The 24865-nt window shown below is 32.8% G+C and overlaps 1 protein-coding gene across 1 annotated transcript in view; it reads left to right on the forward strand.

The window, feature by feature from the left end:
- Positions 1-7732: 7732 nt before the first annotated feature.
- LOC124357528 (putative protein FAM10A4) overlaps positions 7733-24865 on the forward strand; it is an 84470-nt gene continuing 67337 nt past the window's right edge. The window contains exons 1-3 of the mRNA XM_046809410.1: positions 7733-7890; positions 19332-19615; positions 24647-24814. Coding sequence (XP_046665366.1) covers positions 19339-19615; positions 24647-24814 — 445 coding nt within the window. The 5' untranslated portion in view covers positions 7733-7890; positions 19332-19338. The remainder of the gene's footprint in view (positions 7891-19331; positions 19616-24646; positions 24815-24865) is intronic.

The following is a 24865-nucleotide window of genomic DNA, read 5'->3' on the forward strand; positions in this document are numbered from 1 at the left end:
TCATGGAGCACCATGACAATGCACTTGCTCACAATTCATTGCTCGTTTGAGAATTTTTGGTCAAAAACTTAATGATGCCCCAGTCTACATATTCTCCAGGCATGGCTTTGTGTCTTTTTTGTTTCCAAAAATAGTAAAGAGAACCTCAACAAAGGGCCATTGTTTTACATAGATGTCATCAAAAGTGCATCACTGAAAGAGCTAAATGTCAAAGATCGAGTTTGAGATGTGTTTCGAGGGTTGCAAGAAGCGTTGGCATAAGTGCCTAATATCTAATGGTATATCAAAGTAGGCATGCACAAACTCCTCCAGACTGCAACCACTGTTAGATGATCTTCTGTTAGTTGCTAGTGGGAGGAATTATTTTATTTCATCAGGAAGATTGTTGCAGTATTTGGCTCCAATGGTTGCTGATGGTTGTTTCTCAAATATAGTTAAGTGATAGATAGGAAGAGCGTTAGCTCTCCTTGTTTGATAATTATGGATATCTACTCCTCTTGACTGATTTTGCTTGTTTTTCATCCCTACAATGAAAAGTCCAATAACAGTAAGGATACTCAGACATCTAAATAAATCGCTGCAAGAGTCCCGTTAGGCCTAGGTCAGAGAGGATGCAATCTGCCTTATTCAGAGTATCAAGACTATGGAGGTTTAATTTAACAATTCCTTCTCAAACTCTGCTTTACTATGGCAATAACTAAAGAAAATGGTTTGTGTTGAACTAAGGAAAGATATGACCAGTTGTATTTTGCTTGTTCACCAGGACGATCACATGGCAGTTTAACCCTTCCCTGTTAAAATCTGCTTCACTATGGCAATAACTAAACCATAAGATTAGTCATAGAAATTTGTTTTTGTTTACCTAGGGAAAATTATGACCTGTTGTATTTTGCTTAAACAACAGTGTGTTCTGACAGTTTAGCCACAGTCAAACAAAGGACATAGTCTATAAATCCATTGCTTTTCTTATACTTTTTGGAATCCATATGCTAAGAAATTTTTCAACTGATATGCATTATTTGTTAGATAAGGGTAATTAAAGAATTCAAAATAGAACCCAATGTTAAGAAAATTGTGATAGTTTCTGATGATACTGGGAGGGAAAATAATAACATTTTAATAGCTTTCTTCATTTTTCCAGTCAGAGACCTTTTATTTGACCAGTGTGACAGAAACCTAAGTATATGTTAATCAGTTATTGGGACACGTGAAGAAATAGAACTAAATTTATACCACAATCAAATCGAAAAATATGAAGACTTAAATTTTAAAAAAACACTCCAGTACATTACTGGGCAAATGATTTGTCATGGTTTTTTGTAGAAGCTCCGAAAATAACTACCCACGTGACCAAAGGAGTTTTCAACGAATGAGAATTATACAATTTCTGAACTTTTGTAATAAACAGTTGTTGTATAAAGATAGAGTTGTTTGGATTTGTAATATGTAAATACAATCCTAATCTACTCAGTCCATGACTATCACTCAATGACATTTATTTTATCTATTTATCTAATTGTCTTTTTTGCTTAAAATAAGTAGTGCAGAATACATATTGTATTGGTAAATACAAAGGACTTTTTTATAAATGGTAAAACAAATTAAAACATCTATAAAGAGGGCCTTCAGCATTATCTTACAAGTATTCTAAACATTATCTTTAAATACTATTCTACTGGAAGTGGCCAAATTATGAGACGACATTCCAGTTTCCTAAATTTTAGGTATTATAGTAACTAAAGTTTGTGCTTCTGCATTATATATCAAAGGCAAAGGCCTTTACTCGCTCATCACTAATTCTCTAACTTCCCGATATCACAGAAAGTTGAAATGTAATACACATAATATCTCAAGATTTATGGTATAAAAAAATCAACATTTTCATAGAGATTAAACACCCATAGAGGTTGAAATAGGGTTCCAATCCTAGAAGAACTATATTTTGTTTTAATCTTCCCGAAGTCTTAACAGACAAAGTAAAGAGTTTTCATGAAGATTAACCATGCAAATGGAGTTACAAGCCTAGAAGAACTATATTTGTATTTATCAACTTCTTGATGTCCTAGAAAGATAACATTTCATATATTGGTGTTGAAAATGGTTGCAACCCTTAGAAGACCTATATGGTAGTCTTTATGTTTGCTTTCTTTCATAATAAAGTCGAATTTCACAAAGAAACTAACTGATGAATCTTAATTATTCATTTTAACATGATTGATTATGAACTAACTTTATGATAAAATTCTTAATAAGTTATAAATACACAAATCAGTAATGATTTTAATGATTATTTTGTTGGTTGTTACTTAATAAACGGCAGCTTTCAATGTGGGCCATTTATTCAGCTACGGTTTATTCAGTTTTTTTAATTGTTGGTTATTCGCTGAAAACTTCAATGTAGGCTGTGCCTTGTTATAGTAAATCCACTCTAAATCAGTTATTAACTATTCTATTTAAATAATTTTTGTGTCATTAGATATGTAATAAAAATTTGTGATTCTTGAAAAAAATGCTGGATTGTATGATAGCCAAAATTTAAAAACTTTAATGGCGGCCATTTTGAAAATATTAAAGATTATTTCATGATATTTTTCAGTGACTGGCCTTGTTATCATACAAATTTGGTATAATTTAGTTTATTAAGTTTTTAAGATATTATTTTTTTTATAAAAAACACATACAGACAGACAGATGGGAAACTAAGCATTGGAGACCCATGTTCATGTGGTGAAATATGATTGTCTTGACCTGAGCAATAACGTGGTATACTTTACGTTTGTCCGTAGAATTACGAAACACCCTGTATAAAAGTTATGACAATTCTATTTAATTAAATTAAATTGTATTCACTCTGAAGTAGTCTCATCCAGAAGAGCAAACCTCGCCAGCTCGGGACTTGTCATCTTGAAGTTTCCTGGTTGTTTTTTGCGTTTTTCGTCAAGTGCATACGTTTTTGTTTCGCAAACATATAGTGGTTTACTTTTAGATATCAAATTGCTCTCTGAATGCTCCAAAGAAATGTGACTTGAAAACTTCTACGGCGACTGCTAAAACAATGTTTTTACTTCATATTTGCTTTCTTGATGAAGCCTAATAGTTCCCCATAACTGAGCTATTACAGCTGTATATAACCGCAACAATATTTTGATAATTCCTCTTGCTTCCGATCGAGTACCAGTTTTTTTTTCTGGTTCGCTCTCTAATTCTTCAAGAATTGTTATATTAGTGTCTGTACTTACCTAATACATAATCCATCTATATGTTGAACTACTGAAAAAATATACAACTCTTGACGGAGATTAAACAACTGTTCCGCTTAAAGACACGAATCTACTGCGTGAGTACCAAATAAGTTTAGAGAATTTGCCGCACTAGGGACATATAATGCAAGTGGACTGACTAATAATTATTGCTTGTAGACCAGAATATATCCCAGACATGTTGGTCGCGTTGTCGTAAGATTGTGCAAGCGGCACTTTATTATGTCCAATCCAAAAAGTTGTATAGCCTCGGTGACGGCAGTAAAAATATAAAAAGTCTCCTGTCTAACTTCTAAAAAGAACTTAAGAAATCTCTTAACTGGCTCTCCACTTCACTTCACACAGCGCATTACAAATTACAACTGATCAACATGTGAAATGTTCGGAGTAGAAATACGCACAAGAACTGAAAAGTATTGAGAGTTTCTAGCCTCATTTAAAATGTAGCTTAGTACGTGTTTTCCATGTAGCTCAATGAATTCATCGCACACAGTAGGTGAGAGATACGAAATGTTTCCTCTCCAAGGATTTCCATATTTTCTAATGTGATCGACCAAAATAGTTCAAACTCAGCAAGAACTTTAAAGCGTCATTATGTAGTTTCCATTTGAATTAGAACCAAATACTTCTGATCCACGAAAAGCTATAAAGCCTTTATCGCGACGACAACTCACAGCAGTATTATTTTCAGTAACTCATTTCTTGATAAATCATTTCAGTAAGTCTGAAATCAATTTTCTTCTATTTTCTCCCTTTTCTTTTAAAATAATTGTATTGGTTTTGTTGGAAACTGAGTTTTCATGTTCTTTGAGTTTCGACGATACATTTTCCAGTCACTGAAACTTTCTTTCAAAAAAGACGGATCAGGTTGTGTTTCTGAATCATAAAGACGGCAAGGACCACATAAACTACACTTTTAGTTTTAGAGAACACCAACCAGGCTCTTTTTTGATTTCCTCCATTCCCAGTTGTCTACTAGAACTACGAGTATTTACATTAAAACGCCTAAGAACTGTTCCAATACATCTTATTTGCTCTTGAAAAGTACGCATTTTTAGTTTAAACTAACCCATTTTCGGATACGCAATCACGCAATGCGTTATTTACAGCCTAGTTTGCCAGATCGGGATTATAGCTAAATGTTTTGGGTTCTAAACTTGTTCCAAGTTCATTTACATTGATAGTGTAGAAAGAGAGTTCATAACTAGAGATGCCAATAGTACTTGCACAGTACAGTAAAGGAACAGATTTATCTGTTCTACGTTAGTCCTCTTGTGGTTATGACAAATTTTTCAAAGTTCCACTGCATTTTTGTCCTCCAGATTTAATTTTACCTCCCTTTCTGAACCCAGCCCCAGATGGAAGTTTTTTGTTTGACACATGTTAAAAACTGAAATTTTAGGTGAATAAAATATACTTGTTATAAGCGTTACATTTATTTAAAAAGTTTAGTGTTCGATGAAACTTAGTCTTTAAAAGAATTTCATTTGGTTATTACAACAAAAATATCATGGGGTTACAAACCATTGCACAGAAAGGCTGTGTAGAACGCGCCCTTATGTACAGATAATAGTATAGCCTGTTTTAACAAATTTATTAACTGAAAACAAGTTCAAATTTACCGGGCTATGATTATTATATGACACAGACATTAACATAACCAATTCGTCTGTATCTCCGATGAGCCATCGCCTGACTTCAGCCCAGGGCTGGATTCACATATGGGCTGAATGGGCTATAGCCCAGGGTGGCAGAATTCAGGGAGAGGCAAATTTTGGTAAATAAAAGTAAAAAATAAATTATTCCAAAAGTTAAAAATATGTGAAAAAACTACTTGTAGTAATATGTAATGTAAATGTAATAAATTTGTAAACATAACAATTTGTAAATTGGAATTGTTTGAATAATCATTCGCTTTATATATTACATTTATCTCGTAGTCGTAACATTAATGAAATATGGTATGTTCCGGAACGCGACAGTATTCGCCCGCAAGTAGTCAGCCGATAGCTCTGGACCTTGAAGGTATTATTTGAAGTTGCCGAGCCCGCCGCAACTATAAGAAGCGTAACTTCAATGTTGACTATTCAAACTATTTTATTTGAGTTTTATTAGCGTAGCCGCATCGCTGCCACCGACGGTCGCGTCAGCCCACCGCGGTACCAAGGTAAGCCTACATGGGTGGTAGGAGGGAGGGCGCCAAATTGTGGGTAGCTCAGGGGCGGCAAATCTTCAACTCCGCCTCTGATTTAGCCCCATACCAGCTATCCACTGCCTCCTGCAGTCTATGACATTCAAGTAAACTCCTTATATTCTGCTCTGAAAACAAAGAGCAGTCGCTTATCCTTATAACTTCCTTCTTTATCTCTATGCATGTTGCGTTTATATTGGTTTTTACAATTTTATTATTTTTTTGGTCCCCGATCTGTGCTCCCCTCAGCTTGCGCCCTCATGTCATGCCTAGGTTACCCTTATAGGTAATCACTGGGCCTGTCTGGGATAACCATATTGACCAAATAATATTTACAATTAATTCTGGGCTGTATGCTCTAAGATACATGTCATATTGTTGTGGCATACCTGTTCTAAACACTTTTTATGCTCATGTTTAATCTCATATCTCTTAAGGTGTTTGTGTCAAAGAAGCGGCTTTTTCTCAAAATCTTAATAGGATTCTCATTTTACAAACAAAAAAACGACAAAAATAATGTTTAAATAATAAAAAGGGCAATTCTGTAAAAAAGTATTTTTCAAAACTCCAAATTTTAACAATATACGGTATATATATATATATATATATATATATATATATATATATATATATATATATATCAACGGAAATAGATCTACGGAAGTATATATTAGAAAGTATTTTAAACGACAAGAAAATTATCTAAAATTATATAATAAACCACATCCTCACAATATAAGGAATAAAAATCATACTGCCTCGAAACAATCTGGAATTGTTTCAGATAAAAGATCACATACTCCTGAGTACAAATTATTAAAACATTACTGAAAGCATTACTGACATACAAGATCAAAACATACGTAGAAAGGTTTTGAAGGACTGTGTTGTTGGCCAGGCTTTTTATTACTTAGAGGAACTATAACAATAATTGTTTGTTTGATATTAGGGCCTAGCTCAATTGTGTTTAATTAAATCTAATTTCAGGTAAACTCTTTGTGTTATGTCTATTACATTTTACTAAAAGTATATTTGTCAGCGCATGCGTAACTAACAAAAACGATTTTTTCTTAGTTACGTATAATTTAAAACAAATCTAAATCTATGATCGGAAGGATGTACATAAAACATTTAAAATTATTTTAAATCTAATTATATTTTATTAGAAGTTTAGAAATCAACCTTAAATATAAAAAGGCAATTCAACTTAGTCTGTCACTCCTATACGTCCGCATAAAAATCAATGGAGTACATATTACATATAGCTTACAAAGGTTATTTTGAAGCTTGGGATGTTTTATTCAGATATACCAAATGATGCAAACACATCTTTTCAACTACAACATTTTTGTGTAAGGGATATGCTTACCCGTAATCTAAACACTATTTGATTGTGTCTTGTCAGATTAGTCCAACTCTGATAATAATGGTGACATTAACGTTTTTCTGTTATACTCTGTGGTAACATAACATAAAATATCCAGCACATCCAATTACATATAGAAATGTAATATGTATTAATAGTGTACCTAAAATAATAATTTACATTTTAGTAAATTTTCAGCCTTTGTCGACCACAGTGTGGCGTGCTGCCGTAGCACACACTAATGGTTGGAAGCATCCTTGATCAGACCGTTGATATGTTTAGAATGGATAAATACTATGTTATTTAATATCGAAGGAGTTTTTATTGTTCTTTAATTACAAACAATGCGGGCATATTTTGTAAAGCCAGACATAATCGAATGGTTAATGTATTGAGATGTTACATACATATAAAACAAATTCATTATTCATTAGGGCTGCCATTTTCTGTCTTTGCACGACCATTCCTTCTATTATAAGCAACTTATAGTATATAAAAGCAAAACACAGTTACAATAAGTCTCCGTTAAAAACAAATATTAGTTTTTTAAAAGCATCTATAACATTTAATAAAAAGGTGTCTTAAAGTTGAAGACGTAGTCGGTAAATTTATTATTTGTATACACCCGTAATATTACATCATAAGAAACTATTTAAAATTTTGTAAAAACTTTCTTATATAATACATAAAGATTTATGTTTAAAATACTTATGTATTACATTCAATCAACAAATAGATTTCAAGAAAATTTTAAAATTCGCTAGGCTATCACTATAAACAAACATAACTGTAATAACTACCCTGAATTCGTAGTATCGACTTTGTTTGGTGTTTGTGTCTGAATTATACGCCATTGTTCTATTAACTCTATGTACCAACGTGCTTAAGCATATTTTTTTCATTCTCTATCCAATGAACTAAATACTAAAAAAAACTTGTTTTTACTGAACCAGTGCATTCGCATTGTATCATCATTTGTATCTACATATTTGGTGCCGTAAATTGGTGACTGAGGTTAATTTAGTATATACACTTGTAATTTGTGCAATTTGTTACTAAAATAAATAAATTATGTAAGTATGATACATGCTGCAATTTCTCTTAAAACATTTTTGTTATATGATACAAACCAACATAAAATTACAACTCATTGTAATGAGTTTTAAGCTATATCCAATCCGGCTTTGGCTATTAGGATTATAAAGGTGTAGTAAATAAAATACATAAGATTAGTATTGAAAACTTGAGTTGAGCATCGTAAAACCTTTGCATGCTTTTGTTACATTTAGTTAAAACTTGAATTCAAAGCTGTTTATCAAATTATTGATACCCTAGGCTCTGGGGGTTAACCCATTTCCATGATCCAATTTTTGTTGTAATTGTGCAGAAATTTGCAATGAACATTTTATCCCTTGGCCCTCTCCCCTTGAGGGATATAGCATGACCTCCTTTGGCTGCAGTATAATAAGCGGCCACCAGCACAATCGGATGATGAAATATTGAATGATTCAAGTAATTGATTTTCATGACCATCCAAAGGACTGAAAGGAAGATGTCCGACCAAATGATATAATAGATATTTCAAAGGACAATATGGTTTTGCTAGTTTTCAATCTTGGACATTAACCCTAGAACTGTTAATCGACAAAATTTTGTCGGTCAATGCCGCTTCTGTGGTGTTAACCATCAAAATTTTGTCGGTCAAACATTCCCTCGTATAATTACTTTTTACAATATACTCCGGTAACGTATCGATATAATTCATGCACCATTGGATTCGGGAAGAAAAATGCTAGGGAACAGATGAGTTTTATTCCTTTTTGTATTATGGTTATGACGTAGCAAGCTTGTCATTTTGAACGTAAAAGAAAACGACGCAGTTTGTTGTGACTGCCATATTGCCGCTGCCGTTCTGTATCACTTTCGTGCCGAGCTGTGGATATTTGTAAGTTTTAATAGTTTTACGCGTGTTTTAGTGTCGTATTTAATGTGTAGTGTGTTGTTTGATGTCGTAGTAGTGTAAACATATATATTTTAGAATAAATCAATTTCTATTTACTGAAATATGTTTGAGAAATTATCGGCTTTGTGTAGGCTATGGCAAAATGACTTGGCTAAAATTCATTTCACATAGTTTGTTATTGTTTTCACTTACTAAACGTTATTTATAGCACTCTTTTAGCTCTGAAGTAACTATTTATTTTTGGTAAATAGATAGTTTTCACAATAAAATATATATTTCCTGTAATTTCTTTGGTTATATATAATAACTGTTTGGGTTATTCTATAATTTTTTTAGTTATATTTATAGTTTTCTAACTACATAATATTTCCTATTACTTATAAACCATAAATTTATACATTTTGATATAGTACAAGCTTTAGAAACGATTTTATATTTTGCTGAATGAAAATTTTTTGCACAATTTTTGAATAATGGCAAAATGCAACTTTTTTTACTTTTCAAAAAACAATTTATGGTAATTATTTCATTAGTACTGTATATTCTATTTTATTATAAGTAAGAAAATATGCAATATAACATGTATTCATAGATAAATGTATTAGCAAAACTTGTTTTACCAAAGTCTTACGTGTACACCTGATTTTCAGAATTTATGCGCATCGCTGCTTTTTGTTCTATAGCTTTATGATGCTTTCATAAATGTGTATAATGTTTATGTTTTTCTGAAACTAGATAAAATTTGACACAGAATGGCTATCTCACTTTTAAATATATCTCACTATAACTTCATTTGCTAGGTATGGTCCCCCCAAATTTAAGAAATATTTTTCGTAAATTTTATATTTGATTAAAAAAAGTGTTTATTAAAAAAATTTGTATGGTTAATTTTACAATATAGTATAATTCTACGTTTAATCCTGAACACAGAAATATATACTTTTATTTATATTGCTTTTACTTTATATTTTTAATAATTTTTTAATAAAAACCTTGTGCGAAGCTCCAAAACAGCCCGACACTACAGGATGAAATGACCGCCAGTTCTAGGGTTAAATGTATAATATTAATATATTTTACAATTTAAAATATTGTATATTACTTTACAAATTATAATATACAATTAAAATAAATTCGGCTGCATTATAATAAGAGGCCACCACCACAATAGAATTATATTTATGATTATCTAAACTATATACCAAAAATGTTGACACGAATTATGCTATATAAAAACTATCTGTCATATGTATCCATAAAATGTAACAAACAAAACAGTTTAACATTAGTTACTTTTTACTGTTTTTAAGGTTATACTATGATTCTATTAAGATGGTGGCCTCTTATTATATTGTAGCCATAATTGCAACTAAACATAAATATTTACTTACCTTAAATATTGTATTTGTGGATAAACAACACTGGTTGAGAAGGAAATAAGACACTTACGTCAATTGCCGCCATTATTCAATTATGAAACACATGATTTTAATTTGGAATTTATTTACAAGCGCGTTTTTACTTTGAATACAATTTTTAATGGTGATGTCAAATTTAATGAAGTTTTAGGCTTTAAAAATGTTAATATGAAGAAACTGTGTTCTTATATAAAAGAAATGAATTTTGTTTTAAAATAGTATGAAATAACTGAACTGTATTAAAAGTACTCTTGTACCACATAGTACTATTACTTAACAGGATACACATGTTTTATAGCATTTAAAAAATGCTCAAATGGATCACCTCCAATAATCATAATGTCATGTCTATACATAGATTCTGCAAGATGATCGGCAATGCACTCACTTCTGAGACCGGTTTTTAAAGATGTCTTAGTGGCTCTCCAATTTGATTCAATTGTTTGTGTATTGTGTATAGTAACTTCGTACTATGCTTAACAGTAAAATTGTCAGAACCTTGTGTTTTTAGTCTAGAATAAGCTTTCCATAAATCAGTAACGATTGTTGTTCCAGGTTTAATAACATGTTTCATAATTACTGAGATGATTGATTTGGCATCGTGTTTATTTTCTGGGCAAATCTCTAAATGGAATCTACCACCTCTTCTCTCCCCTTTAGAAATGTCTACGTTAGTGTTTATTTCCATCATGCCTATTACCCATGTACCTTCTACCAGTCTTTCACGATTATATTTTCTTTTTCCAATCTTTGCTTCTAATAATAATGCTTGCTAATAATACCAAACTTTGAATTTCAAAAAAGTCTTCTCCAGTGTGTTTTTAGCCACATCATGTTTGTTCTAGCTTTTCTAGCAGCGAAACACTATCTGATTCTCACCTTTAATCCTGGTTTTCACCTCGTCATTACAAACTGGACACTGATTTAAAGGAGCTAGCTCCTTTTCTTGCAATAATTTACAACACTGTTCAGTATTAATACAAACATTTTGAGCCAATACTTGCATATTAATAGCCATATTGTTGTTTTCACTAGCCTTCTTAAATATAAATGAAATAACAACACTGCTGGCTATGACACCAATAGTATCAGCTGATAATGACATCACTAGCAACAGCTGGTAATAACGTCACCTGTCTAAATAAAGCTGGGAATGATCTTGTCGTTTTCACTAGCCTTCTTAAATATAAATAAAATAACAACTGCTGGCAATGACACCAATAGTTTTAATGGAAAAGACATTTTTTATACTTCCACAATTAATTTATTGAAAAAGCGCTTTTGCCGGTTAAGGCATCATCAGTTTGATATTGTTTACAGAAAAACATATGTGTAAAATAGAATAAACATGTGATAAAATAGAATAAAATTTAAAACTAACTGTCTTTACAAAACTATGAAAGCGCTTTTTCAATAAATTAATTGTGGAAGTATAAAAAATGTCTTTTCCATTAAAACCCACTCACTTCCACCAAGAATACAAAGAAGACACCAACATTATCAGCTGATAATGACATCACTAGCAACAGCTGGTAATAACGTCACCTGTCTAAATAAAGCTGGGAATGATAATTATGAATATCTATAGGTCAAATATTGTATTCAATAGTATCGAATATTCATATTGATTGTTATCATCATCTAATTGTGTTGGTGGTTGCTTATTATACTGTAGCCTCTCCTTTGATAAAAGTTGTCCGATTTTGACAAAATATTTCTAAAAGTTTACATTAGGGGGTTCAGAAAACCTGCCAAACAACATGAGAAGGGGTGTGGTGGTAGACTACAAGTACTTGTACTAGTTCCACAAAAATGAAAATCTAGAAATATGTAAGCACAGAAGAGGTAATTGAAAGTCAATGATGACTATGTCCAGAAAAGTTCTCTAGCGGTTACTATTAAACTGTCTCAATGTTGTACAATTTTTACCAATTTTATTCTAACACTTGTTAGCTTAGTAATGTCTATTTTCTAGAAAGCACAATAACGAATTCTCATTCTCCCAACTTGCTCTGGATGGGAGAGTGATTCATAATATCTCACCAAACAATATCACTTAATTACATTCTTATGAACCCCTGACCAAAATAATGATGGTAAAAAGGTAACAAAACCATTTCCTAAACCAAGGAGCAAGGTATCCTATCTTGTAACCATTTAAAACATTGTTCAATGTTTAAAAACACATGTTAAGCGGCCACCAGCACAATCGGATGATGAAATATTGAATGATTTAAGTCATCAATTTTCATGACCATGACTGAAAGCAAGATGTCCGACCAATCCATCCATCCATGGGCTAACCCCCTTAAACATATGTTAAGACAATAATTGCATGTTCATCACTATTGTTTTTGCCAATGTCATTAGCCTACTCATTACATAAACGAATTAAAAACAGCTGGAATGATTAATTATGAATATCTCTAGGTCAAATGTTGTATTCAATAGTTTTGATATTTCTAATTGATAATCACGATTCAATTGTGGTGATGAGCGCTTTATACTGCAGCCATGTCATGTGCACAACAAATTGTCAATTAACCCTGCACTGGGCACGTGGTGTAAAAAGGACTACTCAGGTTGTCAATATTGAAAAGGCACCGCTATTATTCACTTAACAGGACTGTCTTACCCCTCTCAACAATCTTGAAGCCTAGCCTATATTCTCTTCTCAGTTTGAATGAGTATCTGTACTGTGAACATAAAATTTTAAGGTGTCGCCAGTTTGACGCTGTGCAACTACATGTGGGAGAATTTAGTGCAGTCATTGTGATTCCACATGACTGCATTAGTGTGCTAGTTTTTCTCCTATGATTTGTTAATACTGAAAGTTTAAATATTAGATTTAATTGGTCGTTGTTAGAGATAACGTATGTATGACAGTAAGGGAAGTCCCTAAACGTAAAAAAGCTGTAACTAGAGTTTTTCAAACTTTGTAGTTTTAAATGAGTACTCTGTTTTAAATCTTATATGTAGTTATGCAGTTAATTACACACTTTGAAGTTATATAGTTTTATCTTCAAATTCAGTGATAGTTTCTTGAGAATTGTTAAAAAAAATGAGAAAATTTTCAGGTAGAGTTTTGATATATTAATTATCAGGACTCAAGCTTAACTGATAAGAAGAGCTCACCAGGGTTTTGGTATCCTAGATACATTACAGTATAGTAATAAGTCTCAGTCTTGGAGTTAGTACTAAAAAAATACATACAATACTGGTACATAAAATGTCATCATTTGTTAATGAATTGCATAATTGCAACACTAGTTCAAAGCTCAGTATAAAGGTTTTGTTAATAAACTAACATTCTAGCTGTCTGCTAACCAGATGATAGTCTTGACTAGTTTTTGCCTGTTGTCTGCTACGTGTACATTTGAAATATTAATATAAAAATATGGTTTAAAACAAAGAAACTCCTGTTAAACCTCAGCAGCATACTTCTTCACCTGAGGTTAAAAGTGGACCACAAATTGTAAAGAAAAATAATAATAAATTAGCTCTAACAAGCCAAAAGAACACTACCACGCCTAAACTACCTAATAAAAAAATGTTAAATTTCTGCCAGCATCAAAAACATGTGCCACAAACTATAATGAGTATTGATTGATAATGGTGTCTATCAAAAGAAAATTACACACTGAAACTAGAATATAACTGAAGATTTAAATGAAGTAAAACATTCCAATACACTCTGAGGATGTAAAAACTTTGAAAAATAAGCTAGCAAAAGCTGAAAATTCATTGAATATTGTAAAAAAAAGTTGGTTAACTGATGAACCAATATTAGTTTATACTCCACAATTGTATCAAGCAAAATGGTGGCTGGAAACAGCAAAGTTTTGTTATGGACCCATCCATTTGTCACACTGTAAGGTCTTTGGATGACTTTAGCCCCATTCTAGACATTCATCAACTATCAACTAAATATATAATAATTTTTCCAGTAAGTAATAGTGACAGTAAGTACCTAGAAGAAAACACTCCAGAGGGGACACACCAGAGTCTGTTGGATTTCAGTAAATATGAACAGAAATTCTTTCACTATGACTCGCTTAACAATTTGAGCATAAAAACAGCGCAACTTTTGGCTGTAAAGGTAGCACCTTTCATCTCTGAGATAAAAATACAAATTGTACGCATGAGGGATCCACAGCAATCAAATTATGTTGACTGTGTTATTTACATAATTTTTGCTGTTAAGCACATAATTTTGAATGCCTTTAATAGGGTTGCTTTTGCTGGACTCGACATTACCATGTATCACTGAACCTGGTAATTACCAGATTATATGTAAGCGAGCAATTTTGGTCTATGTTATTGAAAATAGGGATCATGTAAATAGAAAGATATTGTTCCATTTAATGAGTAAGTGACTTTTAGGCCTTCTAGGCACATCAAAAGATAGGTGTACTCTTTGGAGACACAATGTGCCAACTGAAGACTGCACAGATGAAGTACCTAAACAAACCTAAAGCATTGATGGGCAAGAGTTGGTGACATACAGCCGGTGTGAAGAGGGTTAATCAACTAAAATCAGCAGCACCCGCACCTGACCATATCAAAATATTATAGCTGTTTGTCGTCATCAGATGATGAGGAAAGTAAAGATCTATTGAACTCTGAGTACAGTGACTTTAAATCAAAAGAGGCTGTAGAAATATCAAAAACGAGTAAAAAAACATCAATATTCAAATTTTTATAACTATAAAGGTTACCTTTTGCTCAGGCAGTCAAGGCAAATATGTACCTCATAGAATAACAAACACAAGTAACGTTACAGCGGTTGACTTTGGCTACATTAGATCTAACACTGTGTTGACCCAAGTTGTGTACTCTGCTTCATTGGTGGATGATGGCAGCCCAGTAATTATTGTTGGAGACAATAACGCCAGCTTAAAAAATAGTTTTTATGATATTTATAATAACTTAGAAAGCAAACTAATTAAACTTGGTAAGGCAAGTTCAGCCTTTTTATCTACCATACCAATAAGAAATGACAAAGTAATAAGTAGTGTAGTGAATCAGGAACTGAGACTGGTTAACAATTATAATATAGTGGAATTAACTGCTAGATTGGAAAGTGTTTTTTTGATTAAGTTGAGCTTGTTTAAGAGATTTCATTTTACAGCACACGGTTTACACTTGAACAATAAAGGCAAAACTAAATTGGTGTACACCACTGTAAAAGTGCTTTCTTCATGGTCTGCCATGAGTACCTGAGAGTTTTCAAGTCCTTCTACAGACACCAACTTAAAATCAATGTCTAGCAAGACTTTAATGGTGCATGCACAAGAAAACATATCAATCAGGCTGAATACTGTTAATGTCGTTGAAGCAGAGATGAAAAGTATGTTTAGTAAGTTTAAAGACAAAAATAGGATAGGTGCATGAGTGCCGGAGTTGCAATGGCTTTTCGTGAGTGGCTTGGAAGGTCTCAAGTTTCAGACCAACTCAATGAGAACCTGGCTTATCAACAATCTCTTACTGGAGCTGTAGTTTGCAGTATTATAAGAAACCTTCCTCAACAGTCTACGAGAAAGCTTTTACTTTGATGGCAGAAGATTTAAAATTTAGGAAGTTCACAAATTTAATATGCTCTCCAATGGTTTACATCCGGGACCACATTCCAGTTGCAATATTTGTCAAGAACATTATACTACTCTAACACAGTACAAATGTAACAGTGATTGTAGTTACACACACGAGAATCCTGGTGGAATTCTTTACAATGGTCTTAGCTATTCAGCTTTTGTAAAACAACTGAAGGAAGAGATTCAGCGAGAAATGACAGCAACCCCAGTCAGCATAGATCAAAACCTATCTACCTGTTTGGAGTGTCGAGTGAATGTGAGGGAGACCAGTCGGAGCAAGCCAATTTGTCTGTTAACTCGAGTGATGTTAGAGCTTCAGAAGAGAAACCCTCCTCTACTCCCATAAGAGGAAAAATTTTAAAGGGATTTTGTGCTTTTCAACATCTGATAGGGGTAAACTGGAATACTTAAAAAACGTGATTGCATCAACAGTAAAAACCATAACTTAATCAACGTTCCTAATTCTCCAAGTTACAGCATTGAAGATTATACTATTTCTAGTATTGGGGAAGATTTGTCCTCAAACTTCGGTTGGTTCATGCATTACAATGTTCAAGTTTACGCACAAACAAAATTTCATAATTGAATTGAATTTTTTAATTTAATTTATCAGTTTCTGTAATTGAGTCAGTGTTGTTTCTTTCCCTGTCTCTTTACGTTTGCTGGTTTCAGGCTATTGTACAGGTCATGATGCACTTGTGGTATGAAAGGCAGGAGTGACCATTAAGTCACAGTGTTTTAGGGAATTAATTTCTCTTCCAGCAGGGTTAAGTGTTGTTACATTAGCCAAAACCTCTTTCAACACTATGGCAGTTAAAGATTCTTCCATTATATATTTTTTACAACGGTCAGGTTGATTTTTTGAACATATGGACCTCGATCCATGATTCAATGTCTGAGTAGGAGTATATATATATATCTTGGGCTGTCCTTAGTCACTTTGACCATCTCTAACGCCAACTTTTTATCAGTATCCGTAGTATTTTTTTGTATTGTATTCAAGACTTTATTTCAGGTTGAAAAAATATGAAGTGTCCATGTCAACTACTTGGAATGGATCTTTTACACTACACTCCTTAACAACGTTTTTCTAATCAGATACAATAAAAAGTCTTGTTACCTTTTTTTTTCAATGGCACCACAGTCACTGTCATTTGGCATGAATGTGTGCCCGGGTACAATAAATAATTTCTTTCAAGAACCAGTTTCTTTAGAGCCACCAGAAGCCATGTGCACATAAACCCTTTGTTACTGTTACATACATGAAACTCAAGGTTGTACACCCACAGGTACCTGAAATAAAATACTTTTTCAGTGGGTATTTTTGGCAGTAGCATTGCTTGTTGTTGACAATCATAAGTAATAACACAGTATTCATAAGATGGACTTTGCGACTCTCTTTTAGCTTTTGAAAGTAGCCTGCAGCCTTGATCTGCTTTTGTTTAAAAGTTCTGTCTCTTTGAACTTCCACTCATCACAAATTGAGCAAGTGTCAGTTAGGGTATATAAACCCAATATTAAATTTGTTGTTGAAAATAGGTACTTTTCATATTTTACAGGTGGGCCTACATCATCATCAGATCTGTTTTCAAGATCTTTAATGTAGAGTCTGTACATTTCTTTTACAGGCGATACACAGTGAATGAAACATTTGTAGGGATTATTTCCTGACATAGTGGTTTTTATACCTAGGAAACATTTAAATATGATTATTACAAAATTACTGTGGAAGCTTGTAAACATTGCTATCATGTTTGCCAAGTTTATCTGAATGTGGTAGTGACATAGGTCCACTTGATTGGAATGACTAATTTAGTTCATCTGCACATTCTTCGTCACTTAGGCCTACAGTACTCATGGCTCCTGCAGGCTTATCTCCAGTCCTTACGATTAATACTCACTTCTTAGAAATAAAAAATTTTTCCAAGAAAGATTTCAAACACACCCTCAGTCATTACTGTCTCCATTCAATAAAAATAACAGTATGATACCGTTCTACTTTAGCTATTAAAGTCAGTTTGTTTTTATAACTTCATTTGCAAGCATTTTTCTTAATAAATCCCCACAAAAAGGCATTTTGCAAGTTATATTCACCTAATTTATAAAATCCCTAAAAAATTGTCTTTTTCTATCTATATCTGTTAATGTGTGAAACTTACACCAACCTTAGTGCTGTTAAAACCATCCCACTGTTCCTTTGCTGGGACATGTTTATTAGTTTTGTCACTTATAATTCATTACTGTTTTTCAGTCTTTTCTCAAGATTTCTCTTTGAATTATTACAGTTTCTTACATGTTCCTTAGGCCTAACTAACTTAGGCATCATCACATTTATTCACATCATCATTCTCCATTTTTAGGTTAGAAACCAGTAACGTTTACAACCTCACAACAGAGAATATTCAGCTGTAATGGCTTCCCTCACCTCTGCCAATGTGGCATAAAACCCATCTCTATCTCTCTCTTTCTCTCTCTCATAAAATAGCTGGTGCTCCTACATTTAAGTATGATTTCTGACAAATCACTTCTTGAATTTTGGCATTTTCAACAGCGTTTTGAACAGAGAAGAGATATGTCAGATATCCAAATAGTTTTGTTATATAAGTAACAGGTTGCAGCACTAACCAGAACCATGGAAAAAATCAAAATTGAAGGCGGTGTGGCTTAGCCCCTTCTCTGTCTCAGGAACTTAATTATTTAAATATAATATATTTTACAAGTTATAATTACTAATATTATATAAATTGTTAGTAATGAAAGTAATCTAAAAACAACTGTGGAATAACATTTGTTTTAACTGATTGTTAATGTGAGTGAATAAACCATCCATCAGGTCAGAATGAATTGTGTATCTGTACACAAAACATAGTAAATATGTGTACATTATAACAAAACTTTAGTATGAATGATTATATTTTGATCCAGAGGTTTTGGTAAAATGTTGCAGGATAGTTATAATTACATGTAAGGAAAGATGGTGTATTGTTTCTTTCAGTTTATAACTAAAATAATAATTTCTGGTCTTGTAATGAGGTAGGCAAAAGTATTTGTTTGATCGATTGTTCTGAATACCCTGTGACATAACAGTAACGAATTACTGGCTAAAATCATAACAGTATTATTAATGTCTTTTGCAATGTTTTGTTTAAATTATGACAAAATTTCTTAACATATTTATTTCATCATTAAATCTGTTGGTAGGTTATAAAATTATAGTACTAAATACCGTCCAAAGCCTGGTGTAACAGTGTTGATTTAGTACCTAGTGGATTCTTAACAAAACTATGTAATATATGAGATATTTTGGTAAAACTGGTAGAGAGAGCTATTAATTTGAAAAATATTATATTCTTAACAACACACCACCAAGATTGGTAGTAGAAGGGTGTTATTGGCAAAAATCGTTATTTAATTGGTTGTAGTAGAATTGGCCAATCACTTTTGAGAAATATATGTAATGAGAGTAAGTCAATTTTTGTTAGTCATATTTTGTGTGTGTTCTGTTGATTTTAAAGTTCTGAATCATTTGCCTTTTCTAGATTTACCATGGCGGCATTGCCTAAAGAAGCTATTGCTCAACTGAAAGTGTTTATCCACCTTGTAAAAACTAATCCAGAATTACTGCATACACCGGATTTGAAGTTCTTCAAGGATTTTTTGGAATCCTATGGAGGAAAGGTGCCTGAAGTGTCGAGCCAGAGCCAGAGCCAAAGCCAGAGTTCACCATCCAAGAAGCCTACCCCTGCTCCGGAACCCAAGCCACCGACTCCGGAGCCTGAGAGTGAGGAGAGTGACATTGAGTTGGACAACTCTGGCGTGATCGGTGAGTCCATCAGCTAACATTTTCACTTTTATGATTTAATAAGTTCTTTCAATAACAATAGCATAATGCCACACTTCTTACTTTACAGGATTGTCAGAATTCTATGAATTGTTATTACAGGGTCCGTATAATAAGTATGGGAACTGGTTCCAAAAATCAATTATATTGTTACAATTACTTAATAACCTTCAAAATACTTCCCTCCTGCATCGATACACTTAGTTCGGCACGTCTGCCATTCGTCAAAAGTCCGCTTGAAGTAGGTTTCCGGAATACTATTGAGAACCTTTATGATTGCCTCTTGAACTGCCTCGATGGAGTCAAAATTATGTCCTTTGAGCTCCCTTTTCATTTGTGGAAACAAGAAAAAGTATGGTGAGGCGCATTGTCAAGGTGAAGTTTCTAACTTTTCACAATGGCTGGTCGCACTCATATTACGTGATTTTGCAGGCGTGTCAGTACATGCACTTTAAATACAGAATGAACAGTCTTTCTAGTAGGCACGAAATCCTTGTGAACCATACCATGTCGGTCAAAAAAATCAGTTAGCATGGTTTTTATTTTTTATTTTGACATACAAGCTTTCTCCGGATGCAAGGACCCCCTGCATATGCTATTCTTAGAAATTAGAAAAATAAAAGAAGAACCTGGAGAAATGTTTTTAAAGATATAAACAGCCTACCAGAAGCTGCCAGCTTAAAAAAAACTGTCCAATCTGATCACTCTAACCCAATGGGGTCCTTGTAAAGGTCAATGGTGACCTTACAGAGGATAGGAAGGAGATCTTAGAGCTGCTCTTGGAAACACTCTTTCTGGGGGTCACTTGACTCGAAAGAGAATACTTATTCTCTAGTCGAGGAGAGATCTAGTCGGGAAGTAGCCAAGTCCAGACAGCAGTCTAAAATAGTATTCACACATGAAAGAATTAAATGGGCAATAAGATCCTTTAAGCCATTTTAATCTCCTGGGGTGGATGGAGTTTTTCCAGCCCTTCTTCAAGAAGGGTTGGACATCTTATTAAATACTCTAATTATTCTGTTCAGAAGCAGCTATGCTTTAGGACATATTTCAAAAACTGGAGGATGGCACTGGTGGTGTTCGTGCGGAAAAAAGATAGGGATCTGACTCAACCCATTTTCGTACAGACCCTTAAGCCTAACCTCCTTCATGGTGAAAACTATGTAAAAAATAATCAATAGACATATTTAGAGATGAAACCTTACTAGCACACCCACTCAGTATATCTCAACACGCTTATGTAGAAGGTAAATCAAGTACCACTGCTCTCCACAGCTTAGTGGAAGTGGTGGAGAACACCTTTAATGAAAAGGAAGCCCTAGTCACTTCATGGACATTGAAGAAGCATTCAACTGAGTTAGCATATCAATCCATGGAGGCAGCTATGGAATAATTTGGAGTTCCCTCGGATGCAGTAAAGTAAACAGTAGCCCTCCTAAAAAGCAGACAAGTGAAAGTAAAGAACGGAAACGAATCGGTTACAATCAAGGCCTGTAAAGGCTGCCTCAGGGAGGAGTTTTGTCTCCTCTCCTGTGGGCGATGGTGGTTGATGATATTCTAAATAAAGCAGAGAAGAGGAGAACAAGGCTACTACATTATGCAGACGACCTTGTGCTTATAGTCAAAGTAAAAAACAAAGGCATGCTGGAACGCCTAATTCAGGAAGATCTAAATTTCATAAGCAACTGATGTCATGGGGAAGGGCTTCGGATCAACCCATCAAAAACAAATATAATAACCTTTACCAGGAAAAGAAAGTTCCAGCTTACACAACCTATCCTGGAAGGAATCAGAATAAAACAATCACAGGAAGTCAAAAATCTGGGTTTAGTCCTGGATGGGAGACTGACTTGGAACTTACTTACTGAGAACATAATATCTAAAGCGACAATGGCCCTTGGAGCCTGCAAGAGACTCTTTGGAATTAAATCGGGCAATTATTACATTCCCCATTTCAAGAGGCATAATAACATGTAGTAAATTTCATAAAATTCAGAAACAGCCTGATCAGCATCAATATTTGTATTGTTCAAAATAGAACCCCAATCTGCTAACCTTAGTTGCCTAATAAACAATATTTTATCTAATATTTTACAAAATAATGGACGGTTTCCATTACTCCATTAATATTTCGTTAACCATCTTGCACGAAATTTATGGTAACCTAACTTCTGCGTAACAATATCGTATAACAAACTCCTTGAAATTTGAGAAAATATAACAGAGTTTTGTTATTGTGAATCGGCGGTCTTCTTTAATCTTCTCATCGACATTAGAGAAAATTTCATCGGTCACAATGTTTGGACCTCCATTTCATTCCTCATCATACATTTTAGTTTAGCCATTATTAAACCTAATGCACCACTGACACATTACACTCCATCTTCAGTAATCACATTGTTCCCATAAACTTCACAAAGTTGGCGATAAATCTCAATTGCTATATTGTGCATAGCCAATAAAAACTGTAATACCGACCACACATTACAACTTGCAGGATTTTCATTTGTGTTACACATGTAAAACTGCTCTTGTAAAACAACAAGGAACAACAGTAACATCTCACTAGCACGGCTGAATAGCCACTGAATGGAGAAATGCCCTGACATCAAAATGGTCACAATAGTCCCACTCCTAGTGGCTACAGAGCGAAACGTAATCTACTTTCTTGATAGCCCTTGAATCTCTTTAAGAAATGCATAATGAATGTTTCTAAGGAAAGGCATACAAAACCTTCCAAATTCTTCTTCTATGTTGTATCACCAAGCTCAAAGAATTAAGTATTATAAGACTTTATTTCATTATATTATTATCTGTCACTTTTTAGTCATTCTATCAGTGTGTAATTGATATATAGCATATTATTAGTCCGTATTGTCAATTCTGTTTGACCCATTTCAGTATTTCCAGTATATACATATATCTTACAATTAATAATTAAATGAATTAATACAACAAATTATTGAGGGACCTGACAGAACGTGACAAAGGCACATTGTCCAAGTCTTTCGGCTCACACTGGTTGTAATAGTTACCCTTAATATTTAGCATAAACTATTAAACCTCAATATTCTCAGTTCAATAATCTTGTTATACATGTATTATGTATGAAGTATGTTTGCATAACATGTAACATGAAGATATATTTTTTAAAAATAATATGCAAAGGTGCAGAATAATTTTTACAGTTAAATATACAGGTTATTGAAACATTAAATATTAAAATTTCAGACTTTTAATTTGTATATTTTACTAAACATTTTATAACTGGCTAATAAAACTATAACTTATAACTATACTTAAAACTATAACTATTAAAAGTATTATAACTTATATAAAAACATTTCATATGGTCTTGAATTTATTTAATTTAATTGGTCTAAACTAAATGAATGATTGTTAATTGAAACAGTTAACTTGACATCAAGGAATGGATTGCTTCTCATCCATTATTACATCTTACTTCATTTAAAATTATAAAATATTGTGTTAAATTATTTAAAATTGAAATTAAAGAAATTATTAATTAATTGAATAATTAAGAAATTATTTTAAATGTATTTACTTATAACTTAGTCAATTATTGCTCAGTTATTTAAAAAAGTCCAAGCACACTTAATATTATTTAATTTTTGTATAGTCTTCACACAGTTATATTATTATATAAGATTACAAACAAAAGGCTTTATAAACAAAAGCTTTATTTTTGTGCTGTCGACATATTGTTTTCTGTGTTTTGTTTGTGTTTTATAACTCTAATAATTATGATCCTACTAAACATGTACATTTTAGTAGTTAGTTATCTTGTCCATGAAAATACAAATTTTAATAGTTTTACAGTACGAGATGATATCATCAGCAGTCACATAGACATAGACATACTTTATTTGCACAAGACGTTTACAATATGTACATACACATAGAAAACAGGTGCATCGTCAAACCTTAAAATTAATAAGGTCAATTAGTATCAATTTACAATTACAGAGAAAATAAAGTACTTATCCTAAAAACCAAGATACAAATCACTTTCAAAATATTCTTGTAATGAATAAAATGCTGTGTTCAATAGTTCATTTTTCAATTTTTCTTTGAACTCTTTTTGGTTCATTTCCTTATATGCCGCAGGTAAACCATTGTACAGCTTCAACCCCGCATATATAGGACTTTTTTTTAAAAGAGCTAAGCGATGGGATGGATATCTTAAAACGAGGCCATTTCTTGTATTATAATTATGCTGAAACCTGAGATGGTCTGGCAAAGCATTTTTTTCAAAGTGAATATAGTAACACAAGAACATGCATCTTCCTAGCTCTTGAAGAGATAATCGACAACTCATAATATTTTACAGAGTTGCAAATATCTTAGCATATTGTGCAGTTTTTCAATAAATTACCCCAACAAGCGTCATTGTTTACATTAATAAGATTTAAAAGCATACAGGATTATTGGTTGAAAATTAAATCCTTTTATGCAATTGACATCTTTTTACAGTCTAACTTAAATGTCTTGCAGTTCTAATTTCGTCATATAATGTATATTGTTTTTTATTAAAATTTGCTTTTATATCTACTTTTATGCGTGATTTTAACTTATGATATTTCTAAACACATAATGTAAAAAATAATACTACATTATTCTGAAGTATATTATTATACTGTACTCATAAATGTACTTTAAGAAAACATGAATCGATCTTAAAAGTTAAAAATTTTAGATAAAACGTGATTGCTTAAAATATTATTGTTCTTAATGGCATACATAAATACAGACATTGTATTTTTTGACCATGTCAAATACATCAGTGTATGTGGACGTTTTCATTAAATGGGTTAAATATCAATAGCATTACTGTATAATTGTAATAAAAGTCTTACATCAATTCCAATCCCAATCCAATCTTAACAAGTAGCATCAGTCAGAGCTGCTTACATTTGGAAATGACATACAATTTATTTCTGAGGTCAACTTTTCATATTACTGTTTTTTGTAAATTTGATTTCGTGTGCTCAGAGCCAGATACAGCAGAACCATTGCCGGAGGTTGATGAGGCAATGGAAATCACTGAAGAGCAGATGGACCAGTCCAACGAGAAAAAACGAGAGGCTATCAAAGCCTACTCAGACCAGGAGTATGAAAAGGCAGCGGAATTTTACACTGAGGCTATTAAGTTGAACCCAGGTACATATCAGTGTATGCATTTTATTATATATACATTTTTTTGAAGAAAAT

The sequence above is a fragment of the Homalodisca vitripennis genome, chromosome 3, assembly GCF_021130785.1.
Source record: "Homalodisca vitripennis isolate AUS2020 chromosome 3, UT_GWSS_2.1, whole genome shotgun sequence".
NCBI classification, from domain to species: domain Eukaryota; kingdom Metazoa; phylum Arthropoda; class Insecta; order Hemiptera; family Cicadellidae; genus Homalodisca; species Homalodisca vitripennis.